The sequence below is a fragment of the Aythya marila genome (genome assembly GCF_965140915.1).
Source record: "Aythya marila genome assembly, chromosome: 5".
Lineage (NCBI taxonomy): Eukaryota > Metazoa > Chordata > Aves > Anseriformes > Anatidae > Aythya > Aythya marila.
This window is the reverse complement of record NC_139046.1, coordinates 18,784,504-18,805,836: the sequence shown is the minus strand read 5'-3', so window position 1 is coordinate 18,805,836 and position 21,333 is coordinate 18,784,504. Positions and strand designations below refer to the sequence as shown.

At 46.0% G+C, this 21,333-nt stretch overlaps 1 protein-coding gene across 1 annotated transcript; it reads left to right on the top strand.

Annotated features, from left to right (window-relative positions):
* The first annotated feature begins 91 nt into the window (after positions 1-91).
* IVD (isovaleryl-CoA dehydrogenase) lies at positions 92-18,480 on the top strand. Its single transcript, XM_082762493.1, has 12 exons — positions 92-242; positions 2,104-2,193; positions 4,134-4,185; positions 6,969-7,138; positions 9,213-9,306; positions 9,785-9,921; positions 11,021-11,117; positions 13,579-13,672; positions 14,882-14,963; positions 15,235-15,339; positions 15,985-16,057; positions 16,168-18,480. Exons 1-12 carry the CDS (start codon positions 102-104, stop codon positions 16,299-16,301), a joined length of 1,269 nt encoding a protein of 422 aa, XP_082618619.1. The 5' UTR covers positions 92-101; the 3' UTR covers positions 16,302-18,480.
* Positions 18,481-21,333: the final 2,853 nt, after the last annotated feature.

Here is a 21,333-nt window from a genome sequence, read left to right as displayed (position 1 = left end):
CCCTCGCCCACAGCCGAGCGGCGGGGCCGGCTGCTGGGCGGGCCGGGCCTCTCCCCGGGGCCGGGCCACGCTTGCGCACCGGTGCCGGCGGGGGGGTAACGATGGCGGCGGCGGCGCTGCGGAGAGCGGCGGTGACAGCGGGCGGCGCGGGGAGGCGCCGAGCGCTGGGGTGGCCGCGGCGGGGCTGCGCCGGGCTGGCGGTGGACGACGCCGTCAACGGGCTGAGCGACGAGCAGCGGCAGGTACGGGCGGGCCCCGGCCCCGGCCCCGGCCCCGGCCCCGGCCCCGGCCCCGGCCCCGGCCCCGGCCCCGGCCCCGGCCCCGGCCCCGGCCCCGGCCCCGGCCCCGGCCCCGGCCCCGGCCCCGGCCCCGGCCCCGGCCCCGGCCCCGGCCCCGGCCCCGGCCCCGGCCCCGTGGCGCGCCTTCCCGCGGGGGTGTGTCGGCCTCGGCGGCTGCTGATTGGCTGCGGCCGCGGGGAGCTGACCTATCCCCGGGGTGCTCCCATGGCGCGCCGCCGCCACGTGTGCGCCCTGCCCGCGGGGCACAGCGGGTGGCCGGGCCCTGGTGCGCAGCGCAGGGCGGGAGGGGGCTGCGAAGGGTTATGGCTCTGCTGTGTTGTTCTCGTGGTCACCAAGGGACCTAAAGCTTTAGGGTGGTACTTCTGAGCTTTGTGGTGTCTCGTGTTTGATGCCTTGCCTGCTTCCAGCCGTCATAGTATTTATTCCCGATTGCCCCAGGGAATGGAATGATAGGCAGCGTCTTCACAGGCTCCTGCCAATGAAACTTGGCCTCGGTCTCGGATTTGCAGCTATTGCCACACTTGCTGCGTAATTATGACAGTGCAAGTGTACAGGTGTACAAAAAACTTGTTCATACTTATTTTCTTACTTGGGAAGTGGAGTACTTCTGCTGTTTTCTTTGCCTGGTTTGTGTTTGTGATTTATAAGCTCACCAGCTTGAATTAACTTGATGTTTCTGTGTGCTTCTAAATTTAACAAGCATAAAAGGGAGAAAATAATCTCGTAACTTGTGTGTCTCTTGTGGAAAAGTTAATAAAAGATCAGAAACAGATCTTTAGTAATGTTAATCTGTAAATTAAGAGCACTTGTAACTGTTATAAGCTGGTTTAGTGTGTCTGGGATGCCTGTCAGAGTCCACCTCCATCCTCCCCCAGTCTCTAATGATTAACAATTTTAAGCTATTATTTTCAAGCTTTATTCTCAAGTTTACTGCTCTCAGTTTTGTTACAATGGAAGCTTTAATACTTAAAAAAGGAGGGGAAAAAAATAAAAGAGAAAAGCCTATCAACAGAGGAATAAACTTGTTTGGTGGTACTGGAATCCAGTGTCTGGGTAGTCATGGAAACTAACATATCTTTTTGATCTGAAACGAGAGAAAGGCAGAGCAGCTCAGGCATATTTTGCTTTGCTGCATTTGCTGCTTCTCCAGGTTTTGGTTAAAGAGCAGAGGGTTTCAGTCTCTGAATGTTCCTTCACCAGCATTAATTTGTGGGAATAAAGAACCAAGAGGGAAAAATAGAATTTTTAAGCTCTACTGTACCATCTAGACAATTTTTTTTAGTGTTCACATTAAAAACACTTTAAGGTATTGTATAAGCTTCTTTCGAGTGCGTACAGACTTCTGCAGAATGCATTGGATCTTAACATTTAGAAGAACTTTGAGTTCATCTACATTTAATTAAATGAAGCCATAGGCAGGTACTCGATGGGGGTAATGAATCATGAGCTCTGTTCACCAGTTCTTAAAGTTTCCTGACCCAAACATCACCTGAAACCCCAGTGCAGGCAGGAAATAGTTCCCCAGCACACTCTCATGCTGGGGTAAGATTAAGTTAACTGTCAAGAGGAACTTATATTCTCTATTGAGGACTTCTCTTAAGACCTCTTGCAAAAAAGGCTAAAGAGAGTTTCATATTCTCTTTCAGCTAATAACCTGAAATACTGATTTCCTTATGATCTTGTGCTTTTGGGTTTGAGATCATTGGATCGCCTGTCAGGGGAGCATTGGAAGTATCCTAGAGAAGAAGATGACAATATATTAATGGGGTGTAACGTATGCGTTTCTCCTCACCTCTTTTCCCAGCTTAGGCAGACCATGACAAAGTTCTGTCAAGAGCATTTGGCTCCGAAGGCCCAACAAATTGACCAGGAGAATGAATTCAAAGGCATGCGGGTAAGTATTTCATGCGTGCCTGTGAAATAGATGGCAGTCTGTACTTTGATCTGTGTGTAGGCTCAAACCAGGAATTCCAGTCAACACCACAGGAAGATACGCATCAACTCTTCAAACTTGTAAGCTACAGAGAAAAAGAAACAAACAAAACAAACAAACAAACAAACAAAAAAAACACCTTTGCTTTCTTGTTTCTTCTTTTGTTAGTTTTTAACAATTTGGGGAAAGACTGAACTAGTGTCAAAAAAAAAAAAAAAAAAAAGAAAAGAGATGGATTGATAATGGTCTTGTTTGGATTCTCATCGTGGTGTTTCTGCCTGGCCCTGTTCAAAGACTCCTCCTCTAATATGTGTGTTGTACTCTCCTAGCTAGGACTCTTATTGTGGACAGCCCGGATATCTGAGCTTCCTCTCAAATTTGCTTTGGAAATGCTGTGTGCAAATGCAGGAATGTAGAATGGTTTGACTGTTGAGCTGAAAGTTTTCTTCCTAATAAAACCAACAGATTCTCTGAAATAGGAAGGTTTGATTGATAAAAATGAGAGACCTCGCTGTTGGTTTTCATAAGCTCCACAAGACTTAAAACGTTCAGAACATCTGCTAGGATTTCCTACAGCTCTGATGCTGATATTTTCAGGGCTATGCGCGTGGCTTTGAAGTTAGCTATATAGATTTAGTCTGGCGTACCAGATGTCATCCAGTGCTATTGAATAATACTTTTTAAAGTCTCTGGAGACTATTCACAGGTAACTGTAATCACTGGCCACCGAGTCCATGTGAGAAGCAATCACCTGCGTGGCCATCTCCTAACAGAGGAAAGCCCGCAGATTGAAGCAACACCAGAGATGACTCACCTAGCACGTGTGACCTTCGATGGTGGTGTCCCTTGCTACTGCACTGTGCCATGGCTTTTCTCTTCCTCTGTAATGCCATGTGCCCTGCACAGCTGATGTGTTTGTCTCAAGCCAGGCAGTGGCTCCGTGCCTCGAGCTGTGTGGCTGCAGAGCAGAGGTTAATTGCATGCTGCTGTTGCAGGGCAGTAAGTCTGGGCGAAGGGAGGAGCTGGCAGTCAAGGACAGGCTGCCCTCTAGCAGATGGACTTTGTAGGGTGTGTGTCCAGCTGCACACGACTAAGCAGCCTTATCCAGTCCCCACATGCCGCAGGTCTCCCAGGAGGCTCAGAAGCCTAGAGGCTTGTGTATAGAGTGGCCATTGTGGATTCAGCTCTCTTGGCTTCACAAGTCCAGAGTGTTCACTAGAAATCACAATTTTTTATAACTTTTCTAATACCTTTGCCTACCTCAGCAGTTGCTTTTCCTGACCCAGCTGTAACGCTTCCTTTTTTTTTAATATAAGCTCTCACAAGGAGGTTTCCTTGGGTTTACTCACCAGTTTCTGGTTTTACCCTAGTCTTAAATTGTTCAGTGATTGCAGCTCTTCTCAGTACTTTCCAGGCCTTCAGTCACGGATAACTTATTCTAGCTGTGGCAATCACAGGCTAATAGACCTACAGTGTTGCCAAAGCAGCGTGACAAGGTTGTATGAGGTAAAAAGCAAGCATAAATTTAAGACATGACATCCTAAATTACCTTTAGCCAGAAACAGCATACGAGAGCCTAGAATTTTTTAAGGTAATTGGACGTTTAATTTACCCAGTTTACGAATTTAGGTGATGTGTTAAAATCTTAGGACCTGTCCTTCCCAAATTAAATTTAGGCTTGTGAGTTCCCTCCCTGCATAACTGGAGTCCTTAAGCCTGTGTGGGTTCTTGGTTGGAAGCATGGAGCTGCTGCTGCAGGAGGAATGGTACTGATGTGATGATCTCTGAGGTTTCACACAAACAGGGTAAATCAGCGTGTCCAGTGAGCTACCTGGGAAGGCTTCTCACCCTGCTGCCCTGACCACATGTCTGGACTGATTGCTTTTGTTGTGTATTTGTAGGAGTTTTGGAAGAAACTCGGGGAATTGGGAGTTCTGGGGATCACAGCTCCTGGTAAGTGTTTTCCTGCCTCCGACCATCTGCTGGGTGATTCCTCACACAAAAGAGAGACGACTTAAACTCACCCTTTCCAGCTCATAACATCCTTGTCTGTGATGTGACATCTGTTTTTGTCCAGAAGCTGCTGTTTTCATGGTTTTTAAAACTCTTTGGACACTTCTGTTGTTCTTTACCAAGGAAAAAGGAGCTTGATTCAGTAGACTTCTGGACAATTACGAAATGGCTTTTGCAACTTACCAGTACTTTTCAGAAATGTTTTCTCCAGATATACACACAAAATAAACACATACAACTTGAATGTGTTTGTGCTTCTCCCATATGAAGCGTTTGCTTCAAGTTTTGAAGCCTGAGAGCTACAGATAAAAGTATCCTAGAGCAAGCATCCATCTCTAATAGAAGAAGTTACAGGGCATTAAACAATGCCGTGAAAAGCTGTGATAGCTAATGGAGGGCTGACAGCATCCAACCCATCAGGGAAAAAAAAAAAAAATCGGGTAAATCTTATTCAGCCTTGTCCAGGTTAGTTGAAAAGTGTTTTGATTAATGTTACAGATTACTGAGCCTGCCATGGTCATGCTGAATGCGCTAACGCAGTGTAATGAGGAGAAGCCCTTAGTGGAGAAAAGCAGCCAATGGGGCCTTTATTTCCCCATCGTAAAGTCTGTGTTTCTAGATGTGTGTGTGCAAAGGCTTCTGCAGAAGCAAGCTGAATAGCAATGCGTTGAAATAATGCCTCTGCATTTCTTTCCGTGGCACCAAGTCTGCTTGAAAGAGTCTCTATTTTTGCTTTCTTTCTCTTTACTCTTCCCAATTTACTGCTGCTCCTGTTTTTTCTCACTCTTACCTTCTTTCTTCTTTGATGTTGTGCCTGAGGCTTACAGCAGTTTCCCACACTATAAATAAGCTATCCCCTCATGAGTCCTGTCTTTTTTGATTTCCTGAAAGATTTACCTCTAAAACCTTGCTATGCCCAAACGTGCAATTTTTGATTGTATTGCTATGTGCAGTTTCTTTATTGGCATTGGTTTTGCTGTAGGAGGTGGAGGCTGGACCTGGGGATGTGAAGATAATGTGAAATCTTATGAGAGTGCATGGTCAATTAAATGGTGTGCTTCAGCACCAATGGGTCAAGACTTTTAAGGAAACATTTTGAAGAAATGCTTTTTACTTTATTTTTAAAACTTAGTATACTGTGTTGCTTTGTTGTATTTATTTTATAGAAAAAAAAAAAAAAAGAAGAAATGCAAATACTTTGGAGTAATCATACAGGCACATCATATGTAGAGAGTGATTTTGAAAGGGCACCATCAGCCTAGATCACTGCAGCTTGTATTATAAAAATAGTTGTGATAGGAATATTTTCTTGTACCTCTTGCAGTACAAAGTTGTTATGTACCTGTACTGCTTACAGCAGGCAGTTGCCTTTCCTGTATTGAGGCGATAGCATCCAACCCAGCAGGCAGTATAGCAGATCTTTTGTTTTGGCACACGTGAGAAGTGGTTAAACCCATCTTTCAGGATATTGAGAGTGAAAACCCAAACCCTGATTCAGGGTGGAGAGGTGGTTTCGGAGGATAAAGAGCCCTGCAGATAAAGACAGCTGTCAGAATGGGTGACGTGGGAGAAAAGCTGCCCCTAATGGTAGTGACTGCTGTATTAATTCGGATTTGGGGCAGTGGCTCTCTTTCAGCCCAGGTTATGCTCTTGCTCATCTCTTTGGTCACTGCACGTGCAAACATATCTTGCTCTTACTGTTGCTGCTGCTTGCTTACAGCACTCATGTTGATGACTAGGTGGTGCTTGCAGGTTATTTCCCTGACTAGTTTGTGGTGGTTTATGTCCTCCTCTTTTAGTTCTTCCCTTATCAGTATGATCACTTGCTTCTTGCCTGCTCAGCTTTTACTTTTGGATGAAACTGTGTGTATACAAATGTGTGTGTAAGTAGATGTATTTATGTAGGCTGTCAACGCTCAAGGCCATCATGCATTTCTCAGCCACCTTTTGTTTTGTTTTGTTGCCTTCTCCCTCCTTGTCTCACCCTGTGTCTTTAATCGTATCAGCCACTGGTTTAAGACTCACCTCAGGGTGCCCAGCTGGACTTGCTGTTACAACTTGATCTCTGAAATCCACATTCTTGCTGCTCTTGAATTACAACAGTTACATTTTAGGATCATTCTCATTCCAGACCCATCATCCCTCAAAGTGCTGTTCTCCTGCGTGTTTGTGGGCATTAGAAGTCCCTAATACCCCAGATCTTAGACCAGTTTGAGGGTTCCTTTTTTATTTAAAGGTTTTCGTTAATACAAACATAGTTAGACTTTGCAAACTTTGCTCCTTTTCCCCTCTCATAATGCAGGTTGGCATCTTATGATTTAATCCTCATTAAATCATTATATTATATTGTATTAACGTTGCACTTAGGGATAGTTGCCAAGAAAGATTCCTTGTTGTGCAAGTGTTGGTAGCATGTTTTAGGTATATCCTTATCCATGTAATATTTATGAAATATGCTTCACAAACACAAATCATTATCGATTGTGCTGAAGAAGTAATGTCGCTGTACTTTTAAGATAAAACTCAAATTCTGAGAGGATGGGGAAAGCCAGAGGTGCCCAGCTCAGAGAAAAAAAAAAGAAAAAAAACAAATGAAATAAAAACCAGCCAAAACCAGCAGCATTCTTGTCTCAGATCTCACTCAAGACAGCCCAGCCCAGCCCAGGGGTCTTGTGCACATGTGCTGTGTCCCGTGGTGGTTAACGTGGGATTTTTCTTCTCAGTGAAGTACGGTGGATCTGCTTTGGGGTACCTGGACCACGTGCTGGTGATGGAGGAAATTTCTCGTGCATCAGCAGCTGTGGGGCTTAGCTATGGAGCCCACTCCAACCTTTGTATCAACCAGCTGGTGCGGAACGGCAACGAAGCCCAGAAGGAGAAGTACTTGCCCAAGGTATAAGGCAGGATGTGGACTGGAAAGCATCCTGGTTTGGGTGGTGGTTTTGGGGACAAGAGTGGGAGCAGGTTCCATGCTTTAAAGTGTTAGGGAATACAATAGATTTTGCTGCATTACGAGGTTTGGGACAATAAAATACAACAGAGTGCACTAGATTTAATATTTTTGCTGTTGCTGATCTGGTCTGTCACTATCCATGTTTTCTGAGAGCATGTTTGTGTGCCTGGCTTCTTCTATCGGGCTCCTGTTTGTAGATACAGGGGTGAAGAGTCAGAGTTGCGACTGTATCCACATGCTTATGGAATTAATAATTTTTTTAATGAAAAAGCATACCCTTCTTGCACAGAGGGTCTACTTGTTTCAAGTAGGCAGCAACAGAATAAAGCCAAAAAAAAAATTGTAACACACAAAAAACAGCAGTTTTTAAAAATTATTTTTAATATTTTACTTTCCTTGGAATTTTGTGCCTTTCTGTGCCTTTCCTTTGACAAACAACCGTCCCCTTTAAAGTGTGTAGATGCAAGGAGGGATGTACAGTTAGCAAGAGCTGAAAGTAGCTGCTCTGCAGCACTCCTAAAGTACCAGAGCAGTGCATGGTACAGATGCATGCAAGGATGAGCTTTCTTTCATTGTGTTCAGCGTTTTAAGCACCAGCTGGTTTCAGTGCTCCAGCGTTTAGGAAATACTATATTAACCAAACTTGCCTTTCCCTAACTTGATAATTTTGATTCCTTAATTTGCATTGAAAGAGCATCTTGTGGAACTCAGAATTTGTGTAGTCTTTGTACCCCAGCCTGTGTCGGATCCCGTGCCTGCAGGCAATGAGGATGGGGCAGTACCTGAGTTATGGGGAGCTGGGACAGGCAGACAGCCTTTGCAGACCTTTGTCACCAAAGGAGGCTGTGGAGTGGCACTGGATTATATTTTTCAAACTTTCTAAAGTGCTTGGAGACTTCTGTGCTTCTTGCTCCTTTTATATTTTATATTCTGCAGTTTTTACTACCCCAGTGCTTGGTTTGCTGCCTGTGCTAATTAACTGCGAGTATCTTCATCACGTAAAGCTCTGATGTTTGTAACCTGCCTGGTAAACGGATTTATCTGTTTATACATGTGGAGAAATGTAACTGAATCCCAGCTACTGAAATTATCACCGCAAGAAACTTGACTTAAACCATGTGCAAGGCACAGTGTTGCTTCCTCAAAGCATTCTTGTGCAGCTTGGCAATAGGTAACCCCAAGCTGTCCTCGTTGCTGCTCAGGGGTGTTTTAATGCCATCATTCGCCGGCTTTCAGCACGAGATGTGCTGACCCTAGTTCCAACTCGCCTTGGTTCATGCTGAAGTACTTAGTGGTACTTATTTAATTAGCATTGAGCGTATCACTGACTGCTGGTGAAATGCACTAATGTATGGGATTCTTTCAACGTAGCTTTTAAGCATGGAACTTTTTTTTTGTTAAAAAGAAGGGGGATCAAAAGGAGAGAATGGATGAAAGTGCATGGGGGGAGAATCAAGGAGAAAAGCTCAGGATGAAGGAACAGGAAAGGGGAAGCAGCAGCTATGCCCAAGCCTGGCATGAGCAGGCACAGAAGCAGTGTGTCCACCTGCTATTTTAGTAGGAGTGTAGGGAGACAGGGCTATGGGAATGCTGCAAAGAACTTCCCAATCTCTTTTCACAGCCCTTACTGGCCTCTTGTGTTCAACAACTCTTGTTTACCTAAAAGGGCAGTTGTGAAGCGTGGAGCAAGGAGCTTGTGAAAGGCACACGGCTGCCTGCATGGTTCTTTTGGCACCTTCCTGGAGATAGCTGCCTGCAGCTCTGTGTATAAAGCACTCACTCAGATGTGAGTTGAGCCGTCCTCCTCCTCCCGCTGTGCTTTGGTGCTGTTCCCTCAGCACAGCAGCACAGGGGAGCTCCCTGTGAGGACTCCACCAGGAGCAGTTTCTTTTTGGCAGCTCTTGCATGGAATAGCTAGGATGGAGATACAGAAAAAGAAGTGGAAGGCACCTTAAAGAAGGAATAGAAACAATGCTACTATTCCACTTCGTTTTCTCGTATTTGTCTCTTCCAGCTAATCAGTGGGGAGCACGTTGGAGCCCTAGCGATGAGCGAGCCTAATGCTGGATCTGATGTTGTGTCCATGAAGCTGAAAGCAGATAAGAAAGGTAAAACCTGTCTGGTGCTTCCTGGGTGGGTAGCCAGCATAAATGTCTCCTGTAAACTTAAACTAACCTTCCTAACACCATTCAGAAATGGTGCTTAGCCTTGGATTTGCCAAGCAATGTTAGTGGTCTTGTACAACCTCCCAGAATAATCTGGGATAAAGCAAACATACTGAAAGTGATAAAGCAAGGTAGTGAAGACATGGAATGGGTGGTTGCATGTCCAAAAGTGGACTTCTGATTGTGGTGGTGGAATATGGTGGTATAATGGACCTATTGCTAGAAGCCTTCGTTTCTCAGGGATTCATTAAACTGACTTTGGACTCCAGAAATGAAGGGAATGAATTTTCTTGAGATCAAGAAAGATTTGTGCGTGTTGTTTGTGGGGATCCTTTAAAGCCAGTTTTGAAACAAATGGGGTGAGGATGTCGGTGTTGCTCTGTCTGTTGTGAGCTGACAGACTGCACCTCTGTACTTCCAGGGGACTACTTCATTTTGAATGGGAACAAATTTTGGATTACCAACGGGCCTGATGCAGATGTTCTCATCGTTTATGCTAAAACAAACCTTAATGCTGTACCAGCCTCCCAAGGTATAACTGCATTCATTGTGGAGAAGGTAGGTTTACATTACTGTTTAGTAACTCTCACAATTTTATTCTAGTGTTTATTATTTATTTATTTATTTATCTTTTTTTTTTTTTTTTTTTTTTTTTTTTTTTTTTAAAGCTGCCTCCTTCAGCCTAAAGGGCTTGTTTAGAAACTAACTAGTTTTCTTTCCACAACCATCACCCCCTTCCTCAAAGAGCCGTTAATTCCTGCCTGAATTTTATAAACTCATGAAGTTAGGCCTCTGCCCCAGTGATACGGCGGGTTGCACTGCCAGCTGGGAGCTCCTGGATTTTGGCATACAAGCCCATAGCCAGCCTTTTGGGCTAGAAATGTGGAGAGAACAGTCAAGATCCTAATAAAAATGGACTTTTGCTTGTTGCCCAAAATTGTCAGGAGTTACGGAGACCCTGTAAATCTGTCCTACTGTCTGTCCTGTGATCTATCCCTGCATTTTTTAATGTCAATACATTGAAATAACTTTATTCATTTTTCCCCCTCCTTCTTTCACTGCCCTTTTGGATTCCTGCAGTGACCCAAGCATGCAAGTAAAAGTGATCAGAAACAGGACTTTTGATAGGGACCCCTTGGGAAGTGGGGATCTTTTGGGGTCTTTCTTCCCTTTTAGTTAATTGGGGCTATGCTAGACACATTTTCATCTCCACAAGGAAGATAGGAAGCTGTAATAAAACAAATGGTACTGGAAATAGATCTCAGATCAGTAAACCTTCTGATGGCCTTACTGGACTGAGAGACTAGAATAGTTCAGGCACTGTCAGCACTTGCAGTCCTTGCTGTAGAGAAGTGCTTGTGTTGGCAGCTGGCCAAATCTCTATTTGTTTAATATTTATGTGCAACAGAAAATTAATCCACTCCATTTGAAAAGTGGATCCACTCAGTTTGCCACATGTCCACATTTCTCGGATTATTTGCTTCCTGCTTGTACTTGTGCCTGGTTTTGTCCCCACAGTGGGTGCTTCCTTGACTCCCTTCTGGTGCTCCACACGTACTCATGTGGTCAGGGAAATTTCACACATCTGTAGTGATTTTTTAGTCTTTCAGAATTGAGAGATATGAGACTCAGTTTTAATGTCTTGGCTTTTTTGCAGGGAACCCCAGGTTTCAGCACAGCGCAGAAGCTTGATAAGCTGGGAATGAGAGGGTCTAACACCTGTGAATTGATCTTTGAGGATTGTAAGGTCCCCGGTAAGCTGGCTTCAAATCATGGCAGTATGCATGCGGGGTGGTTCCCTCTCTTCTTGCTTAGATAAATTGGATCACCAATTACATGCACATTCAGACTGTGACCTAGAGGGCTTTGTAGATGGTTATCTGCTCTTTGGCAACCTCCTAAGAGCTGGTGAAATTGGGAAGGTGCAGTCTGATGGATTCCAATGAACAAGCACATCCCGTGTTAGATCACTTTTGTTTCTCCCTCAGGGACCTAACTCTTAACCACTGCTTTTACAAAGCCTAGATGAGGCTTTCAGAGAAACTTCTGATTGTTTCCATTAGAGCTCCCCAAATAGTACATAGGAGAACTTATTTGCATTGAAGTTTCTTTTCCCCAAAAATGACTGAAGGCTACCTGCCAGCCTTCCGGTTTGTTTATAACATTTCTGAATTCTTGTGGTGTCAGGGCCTGAAAATAAATGTCCTTTCCACTGTTAATACAGCAGGGGCAACTGTAGTGGCTATTTTTGTTGACAGAAAGTTCACAGCCACTCTACAGCAAGTAGAGGAGATCCCTTATCTGAACTCCAGAAACTCCCAACAGCATGTCTGCAGAGCAAGCATCTCCGCTGCTCCCCATACACAAAACAGCTGCTTTGCAGCATGTGGAAGGGTTTCAGCTGAAATCTGACGTTTCTGACTTGACTGAATCCCTCCACTCTGAAATCAGAAAGTCCAGTACCCGAGTCTTCAGATCATCTTCTGGGTAATCATCTGCACAGAACAGCATGTTCTCATGGTAACAAGATTCCATTTTCTGATAGCTCGGGGAAGCACATCGCTGCACGTTGGAAGTTAACACACTTTGCACTATGGCCATTAATGCTGCTTCTGATTTTCTGCATTGGCAGCTGAAGCATTTTGCTGTTTCATGTCTCATGCTTCATGTCTGTTTCATGCTGTTGCATGTCTCACATCAAAATGTCTTCCTCTAGCACTGCAATTCCACCAGCTTTAAAATACAGGGGTTCGTTGTCAGCCATGCTACAGTGAGTGTTTTTTCTCATACTTAGTGGATTCATTTGGTCATGTTGCTTTCATAAAAGTTGGTTCAGAGCGTCAACTTTCATTGCTGTGACATGCAGCCAGCAAGCCCACCCCCTCCTTGTGCAGTCAACACATATTCTTCAGCAACCTATCCATCCCTTTTCCCAGGACGTACAGGAAAATATTCAGGCTATTTGGTTCTTTTTGTTTGTTTTCAAGCTATTAGATGTCATTACTTCTGAACAGTTACGTCACTTTATAATTAGTGATTCCAGCATTTATGTTCTGTTCTTCAAAGTGATGTTTGCTATTAGTATTTTTCTTTGTTTCTGGAGGTGTGGGGGGGAGCAGATGCTGAGTTTTTTCTCCAAGAGCCAAGCATCATTTTTCATTTTTTAAACTCATGATCCTGGTCCTGTAGAAGCTGGACTTTTCCATGCAGTACACCAGCACACTCCTCAACAAGCAGCAGAAGACAATGCAGTCCTTGAGCTTCTGCCCCTGAAAGAGATTATTTGCTTCAGGAGATTAGCTGCACGTGTCCACAAGTCCTGCCACATTTTCTCATTGCATATTGCACCTCTCAGATCTCTTGTGATCAAAGCCTGAAGCATGTGTCAGTTCTTCTACGGGGCATGCTAAGTGAATAATCTCTGTCCATCTGCAAAGCAGAGTTGGTAGGCTGTAAGTTCTCTCCTGACTGCAGGAATACAGCCATACTGAGATGAGCCTTTTGTTCCTGCTTCTGTTTATATTGTTAACACCAGTGCATGCTTTAAGTTGTCCCACAATGACAGGGCTTTCAGTCTTTTTCTCAGCCCATTATCAAATATGTTTTTTTTTTTCTGTTCCATTTTCACAGAAATAATACTCATCTTTGAAAATGTGTATTTGTAACAAGCACAATGTTCTGCTCTGTTCCCCTCACAGAAGGGGTGATAAGTTTGCGTTTTCCAGTCTCAGAAGGCTGATGTATAACCCCAACACGTGCTAAGTGGTGAGCTTTGGTTGCTTGCCCATGCAAGTTTTGATTCCTGTATTAGGAATGACCAGTGAGGTGACCTGAGTATATCAGATGAGAATTTGCATTCATTTCCAATACCATCCAATGTCTGCTGAGTGTGGTAACACCTTTTGGTCACTGTCAGTTTGGGTTAGATACAAACTAATGGGATGGTGAAGAGGGCTCCCAGTTTGTCCTTGAGGTGATTGTCTCCTATTCACGTTGATATAAATGCTAAGCTGGAAGGTCTCAGCTCAGATACACTTTATAACCATCTACTGCTTTTCCTTTTTGGCTTTGTTTGGATTGAAAAGATGTTTCAGTGTCAGGTAGTGTATCCATTGAAACTCAGCCTGTCTAGCTCGCCCTGAACGTTTGCATCTCAAGCTGGAAAGAAAGTTGTGCACGAGTAAAAGCTTACCCATCATTTTCTTTTGATCGCAGCTGAAAATGTCTTGGGGGCACTGAGCAAGGGAGTCTACGTGTTGATGAGTGGGCTGGACCTGGAGAGACTTGTGCTGTCTGGTGGGCCGCTGGGGTAAGGGTTTGTCGTCTTTCATAGATTATAAGGCTGGAAAGATGGTTCACAACCCCCTGGCCCAGTGGGATCTCTGGGTGGGATCGCACCTCTCTGTAGGATACTGAGATACTGGGGCAGCTTTGGAGAGAAGAGGAAAGTGTGACTGGAGGAGGTGGCTGGGTCGGAGCCGTACAAGGGAAGCAGGAGCAGAGAGATCTGTAGCTTCTGGGAACTCGTTAGCTGTGTTATAACTGCTCTAATGGGCTCCTGCTGGAGGGTGCTCAGCTCGGCACTCCTAGGCAGCTGCAGGGAGCTCTTCTTTTGCTCTGTGTGTGCTCCATCTTTTCTGTTAGCTCTCCTCACCTCTCCATTCTTCATGGAGGCTTTTCTCCATTTGAAAGCATCTAGGTGAAACGTGTTGAGGGCTAAGGGATAAAAGAAGCAATGCAAGAAGGAAAGTTTGGGAATCCCTGCCCTTTGGTGTTGTGCAGGTGAGGTGGTTCTCTGGATTGATCATCCAGAGCATGGTTTTGAAAATGTTGGTCTTGACATAAATGTTACCAGGAGTGGGAAGTCTGCTTCAGTCCCTGAGAGCTGGGAATAGCCAGCTCTGCATTTGTGTTACTGATTCTTTAAAACTTAAAAGCACTATCCAGACTGCCACATAGAAGGATCTTTGGACTGGATAAAAGGTTTGTTATTCACTTACTCAGTCCGTAAGGTTCCTAACAACCTATTTTTCATCGCACAGCCCCTTTGTCTCCTCCCAAGTGGTCTCTCTGTGCTAACTCTCGTGTGGACAGATTATCTTCCGCAAAGCAGGAAGAGGGTTTTTCACCATTCTTATTCTTGTCTACACTTTTTATGTCACCAGCTAATGCTCCTTTTGTTGGTCTTCTCTGGAGACGTAAGGCAGCACAAGCTGTCCTAGCTACAGCTGTAAGAAAACTCTTCAACACCCCATCTCATTTTCCTGAATTAAGGAGGTGAGACCTTGCCCCAGGATGTCCCAAATGAGCAACATGAAGAACACTGTGAAGAGAAACTGTGGCCTCTTAGATTTTATAGCATTGTTTGAGTGGAGCTTTAAGGGAGACAGCAGTTTTTTGTTGTTGGTTTTTTGTTTTTTTTTTTAGGTAGAAGAACCTTTTTGCCTTAGACTGAGCTTGCAAGATTGCAATATTATTTTTCTGTTGATTGTTCTGTTGTCTTCCTTCTCCTATCTAGGATCATGCAAGCTGTTCTTGACCATGCAATTCCATACCTACATGTAAGAGAAGCATTTGGACAGAAAATTGGACAGTTCCAGGTGAGACAGAAGAGGAGTTAGAAGTTTTTGTCTCTTTTTTTTTTTTTTTTTTTCTTAAAGAGAAGATGGGGAGCCCATTTATGGGAGGGCTTTTCATGGGGAGGTAGTTAAGGGTTTGTACTGGGGTTGGGAAGTAAGGATGTGGTTTGGAGGTGAAAGGATCTCTGAGCCTGTTTACCTGAGGCCGCTCCCACCCCCCCTTACTCCCTTGGGTATTAAAACGTGAAGTTTTAACAGCTGTAAAATGGATCTCATCTTCTGTGACGTGCAGCTCATGCAGGGCAAAATGGCCGATATGTACACGCGGCTGATGGCGTGCCGGCAGTACGTCTACAACGTGGCCAAGGCCTGTGACCACGGCCACATCAACGCAAAGGTGAGCTCACTCCGGGGTGGGCTGTGTCTGCTGGGGGAATTCCCTTTCCTTTGGTCCCACAACATGAGCAGGAATTCCCTTTCCTTCGGTCCCACAACGTGAGCAGGGTGGATGTTTTGTATGGGAGCTAAAAATGATGTGCTCGCAGCTCTCCAAGTGCTGTTTTTCCCTCTGGAGAAAAAGAAACCATAGTCCTACAAGGGAACAGATTTAGCAGGATCAGTAGGTGTTTATTGGAAGCCCAAACACAATATCCTGCCTGTTGTACGGGGCTACAGCAGTCATCCCGAGGTGTTATCGCCTCTACACACCGGCACTGTCAGTGCATGCCTATTGAAGGAGAGGACTGAACATCTGACAGAGCGAAGCCCTGCATCCCAAATCAAATCACATTGGTCTCCTGTGGGCACAATGTGTTTGTGAAGGACCAGCTCCCCTGCTGCACTTGTTTTCTTGTCTTCACGTGGCCTGACACAAATGCTCTGCCGTGACAAAGACTGCCCCAGGTCCTTGCTTTCTGGGGGGTGAATCCCGTGCCTTTGTGAGGTGGTTTGGGCTCGTTAGATATGTTAATTAGTGAAAAGGTTGGAGAAGGGCAGGTGGCATCTTTCCTGACTCTGTTGTGGTTTCTATCTCTCCTTGCAGGACTGTGCCGGAGTGATCCTCTACTCAGCAGAGTGCGCTACCCAGGTGGCTCTGGATGGGATTCAGTGCCTCGGTAAGCTGCAGTCACTGGCAGGGTTTGTGGCTTTAAGTGTGCTCTCACCTATCCCACCCTCACCCCCTGAAACGAGAGAGAAGTGACTCGTAACATCTTTTTGCTTGTAGGTGGGAATGGTTACATCAACGACTACCCGATGGGGCGCTTCCTGCGTGACGCCAAGCTCTACGAGATAGGGGCAGGCACCAGTGAAGTGCGCAGGCTTATCATTGGCAGGGCCTTCAACGCAGCTTTCAAGTAACGTCTGCCAGGGAAAAAGGCAGCACCCTGATCACTCTGAGGCCTTTGACAGTAGATACAGCAACGCACAACTCTTTTCTTCCTGTGATTCTGGGATCGTCACTTGTGGACTCTTTCCCACCTGCTTTGTGAACAGATGCTGCCGGACTGGGCTTGGGCGGAATGAATCAGTCTGTAGCAGGGAAGGAAAAAAATATATTTTTCTTCTCGTGATCAGCCTGATTCTCAGTGTTGCAGAGCTGAGGTTCATCAAGGAGACATGCTGCCATCAAAGCAGGCTGTTGAGCAGTACACCTGGAACAAGAGGTGGCCACTGCTGAGCACAAACTCAATCCAAAAAAGGGACGGGGGAACAATTTAGTTCTCTTTTTAAAATCGAGTGCCATTAAATAGCTAGCATTTAGCATGCTACCACTGGAAAGGGAAATTTCCTGTTGTGACCTTGCAGTGGGATTGATAACTTCTGTTCTGGGGAACTCAGCCACCTCCGTGATGTGGTTGGCGTTATCATGAATGCTTGAGCATCATAGCTGCACAACCAGTGTGTTAGGTGATGATTCTTAAAATCATGTTAAAATACCACATCTGTTTCTTTGCATACTTCCTTTCCTATTCCTGCTGCTTCTCAAGATATTTCAGTGCAGCCCAAAGTCTTTGCTTCTCTGATTGACTGCCTCCTGCTGAGTTATTCATTCAGATGTGTCACTATCCATCATTCTGGGAACAGTTAAAATGTCAGACCTGTATTGTGACATCCATGAATGAAGCAGGCAGGAGGAGGCTGACTTTTTAGGTTGGGGTTATTTGGTTTTGTTTGTTTTTTCTTTTTCCTTTTTTTTTTTTTCTCTGAAGATTATTTTTTCGGCAAAAGCATGCGTTCACACTCCGCTGTTGGTTGGCTAAAGAAGTCAGTGAGCACAGCAGTATTTGTGGGTGTCTTCAGAGCACATTATATACAGTGCATTGAAGTTTATCTAGCCTTAATAAAGAAAACGGCACAGTATGCTGCCAGCCTTAAAGAGTGAATCACATGGAAAAACTGGATGGTGTAAATATGACAGAAGAATGAATGAAACAGTTGCCATATAGCCAAACTCCCAGGAGCTTAACAGAAAGAACTTAAAGCTTTTTGTAATATTTGGTTGTAATTGACATCTATCTGTACTAGGTGCCTAATGCTGAATTTTAAAATACTACAAATTGAAGAAAAGCTCACCTTCCTGAATTGCCAGGTAGGTCACCCAAGTATTTATTTAAAAATAAATAAATAAAAGCAGAGCTTCAGTTCTTCTGGAGTTAGAAACAGCTTCTTAACAGGGGCAGTACTTTCTTCCTAAACTTCATTTTTATTCAGCTACAGTGGGATCATTCTGGAAGTGTCCCAGAGTTTAAATTTCAATCTTCATTTCTGGGTAGAGCTAGTGGAGAGGGGACAGAGGTGACATTGCCTGTCAAGAATATCTCACTGAGCTGCACCTAGAAATGTTTTGGAAATAAGCTTTGTCTAGAGGAGACATTTTATATTTTTACTACCAAGTGATTACAGATGTTGTCACCTGTACCTGCAAGTGACAAAACTGCAGATGCTGCACCCCAGTCTGGTGTCCCTGTGAGAGCCTTGGGGCAGAAGTTTTCGGATATGCCCGAGTGAGTTGGTAGCAGATCCTGCTGTGACAAGTAGTGGCAGTTGTGCAGCCCTTGTACCTCTGAGCACTGTGGTCTGCTTGCATTTTTTCCAGCAAGCTGCGGCCAGAGCAAGTATGCAGAAACCGGTGCTGCAGGGTATGGCGCAGAGCTGTCTGCTCTCCAGGATAAGTGCAGCTCCACGTCTCAGTAAATAAGCAAACCTCATCTGAGAGGTGGTGGGAGTGCTTGCCAGGGAGGTGAGGAGTGTGAGCACGGTGTCTCTAACGCACGTCGGAAAACTCGTGTCTTGCCTGCGTGTTCTGCAGCTCTTTAATATGGGAATGAATCACTGCAATTTTCCGTGAAAACTCTCAAAAGAACATTGGAGCTGAATCATTGTGTTATGATCTGTCTCCAGCCAGAGGAGCTTTTCTGAAATGAATGTCAGAGCAACATCGGGATGTGGCTAGATTCAGATTGTTTAAAAATATATATTCTAGGCTGGAAGGGATCCGCAGCTTTTTAAACCCGTCCTCTAACACCGGAGAGCTCTATTTTTTTTTTTTTTATACAAATAATAAATAATGCCTTTGCTTTCTGGGCTGATCAGCACCTTTGAGTTAAAGGTGTAATGAATCAAAGTCTAACGCATCATGGGACAGGGTGGAGAGTGGGATTAATAAATCTCAAACAGGGTTATGTTAATCAAACCTCGTCTGCTTCCACTGCAGCATGGCATGGGCTGCCTTTCCTTGCACGGAGCAGTTTTCACTGTGGTGTAAAAACAAAGCTCCCAGCACACCAGGGAGTGCTCCAGTGTTTAAGGTTAAGGGGTTTTTAATCTTTATGCAATATAATGAAATAAGCTTTTGCTGGACAGCCTGTGTCCCCGTGGTGTTTCCCAGCAGAGGGCAGGTACAGACCTCGTCTGGTACCCGCCACAGCGTCTCTGGGCTGGCAGCAGCTGAGGGACCAGCAGTGCCTTCCCTTGCCCACCCTTACTCTTACCTACTACAGCTCTTTTTTCCAAAGTGTTTAAAAATAAATATGTATGTATATAGAGAGAGAGATAGTGATGCACTGAGGCTGTGCCTCAGGCCCCCTCTGGAGAGCAGCAGGCAGGGCTAACAGGGAAAATGTGCAAGAGCGCTGTGCCTCTAACATGATCCTAAGGGATCCTGTGCCTTTAACATGATCCTGAGGGATCCTGAGGGATCATATTAGAGGCACAGTGAATTTGCAGTGGAGGTTTTCCTAGCCTGAGAAATGTGTGGCTGATGGCAGAGAAGGGTTAATGTGCTGCACCCTTCCTGGTTCTGAAGTTGCTTGCCCTGTTTGCAGCTGGCTGCTCAGCAATGGGGAGAGAGAAAACGCGGAGAGCATAGGAAATTATTCACAAGGTAAAAAACAGAGTTTATTTTAGCAGCGTGTTTAAAATGGGGGGATTTTGAAAGAGGCAAATTTGTAGGGAAGCCTTTCCTAGTTTGTTAGGGATTCAGAAATGCTTCCTGTTCTGGAAAAGGCAGGGGTGAGAACACGCACTCAGCAGCACCTGCCCACGGAATGAGTTTTGAGGTACTCCCATCATTGTTTTGAATGTGTGAAGCATCCATCCTGTAGCATCTGGGTAGGTTTCACAGGTTAAGAGTTTATCGATTTCTTGAAAGAAGAAAAACCACACTCGGTTCGCTTGCTGAAGCTGCTTGCTCCTGGGGAATCCAGCTCAGGTGATTTTTTTTTTTTTTTGCTGTGTGTGTTCAGGGCTGCTCTGCAACTCATTCCCTGAGGTTGCAAACCTGATGAAAGAGCAGTCCTAGCATAATGACCTGAAGGTAGCAAAGCTCTGGCTCAGTTTGATCTTTTAGCGGTGAATTTTGCAGCTCATGTCATTCTGCTGAGCAACAGCTATGCTCACCTTCAGCTCATGTGGACCTGAGGATGTTTTAATCTCAGGATCTCAGCTGCAGCTGCTGCAGTGGGTGGGTGTGTGAGACCGAGGCGTTCAAAACAAAATGGGTTGGCAAATTGCTTTGTGCAAGGGACGCGCAGGAAGTCTGGGGTGAGTCCTCCTGCCCAGTTTTCCTGCTGCACGCTGCTGCTCCACTCCCTTCTAGCTCTTCAGCTGTACAGCCGAGTTGCGATAAACACCGAATTTGCAAGGGTAAACTTGTTGTGTGTCCTTGATCGATGCCCCTTTGCTCTGCGAGCCCTCACTGGAGCTGCGAGCTTGTTGAGTAAAAGCTGGGCTGGGGCTGAGCTAGGGCCTGGCCAGAAATGGATCTGCTGCAGAAACCCATGCTGAATGAAAAGTGGAAGAACGTGAATGACTCCTATTACCTCTGGGTGGAAGATGTCGAGGAGAAGACAGGCAGTGACCCCACCTCTGTCCTGCCTTGTGCTTCCCAGGCAGGTGGGGCCATGGCTCCTTCACACCACGTCCAAACCTGGCACCTGTTGGAGGGGATGCCCACAGGTGTTTCCTTTATAAACACCATCAGGACGGTGGTTTTAGAACAAAAAACTGCTGTGGAAGGGTCTGGTTCTTACGAAACCAGCCCTACCTTATACCTCAGAGCCCAGGCATGGTGTGAGGGTAAAGCAGGGCCAGCGGGATGCAGGCCCCCACGTTTGGCCATGGCCATCCCTGCTTCTCAGGGGGTCTGTCTGTTGCTTCCCCCTCCAATCCCTTCCAGAGCCGTTCTGGGGCTGCCAGCTGGGTTTTCCAGGCCACTGCCTTGCTGTAGGACCACCCACCAGCTCCCATCCCACCACAGGCCCCAGGGGGAAGCAGGAGGCCTCGCAGCTGCTTTTGCGGCGGGGGCAGTGTGCGTGCACCCCTGTTTGTGCATGTGTGCGGCAGAGGATGCGGTTTCCTGCCCATCAGGCTGATCCACGAGGGGAAGGGAGGCTTTGTGGTGCGAGGTGACACATAATGAAAGTGGCAAAGAGTCTCACTTCCACCGGGCGGAGGAGCCGCGTTGAGGCGAAGCAGCCCTGCGGCGCTGCACCTCGCTCCTTCCCCATGCACCAACACGTCAATTGTGCAGCCCTGCTTGGAGCAGTGTTAAAAATCTCTGCTCATCTGGGCTTTCGCTTTGCTTCTGGCCCTCTCCGCTGTGGTTTACGGTTGGTGCTGGAGCAGAGCCCTGCTGCTGTGTCACCTCCGTCCTGTGCACGTGCGGCGGAGCTGCCTGCTTGCTGGGGGTGCCCATGCGGCCGCGCGCTTTTGCTGCCCCAGATGCAGGCAGAGAGATGGCAAAATCCCCTGCTGGAAATAGGGAAGGGGCTCAAGCCAAGGGCTGAGGAAAGCAGCTGCTGTGGGGGGAGCAGACCCCAGTGGTGGCTGCAGCCCCGCACAGCTGTGCCGAGCCACGCTGCCCCTCACAGCAAAGTGCCCGCTCTTCCTG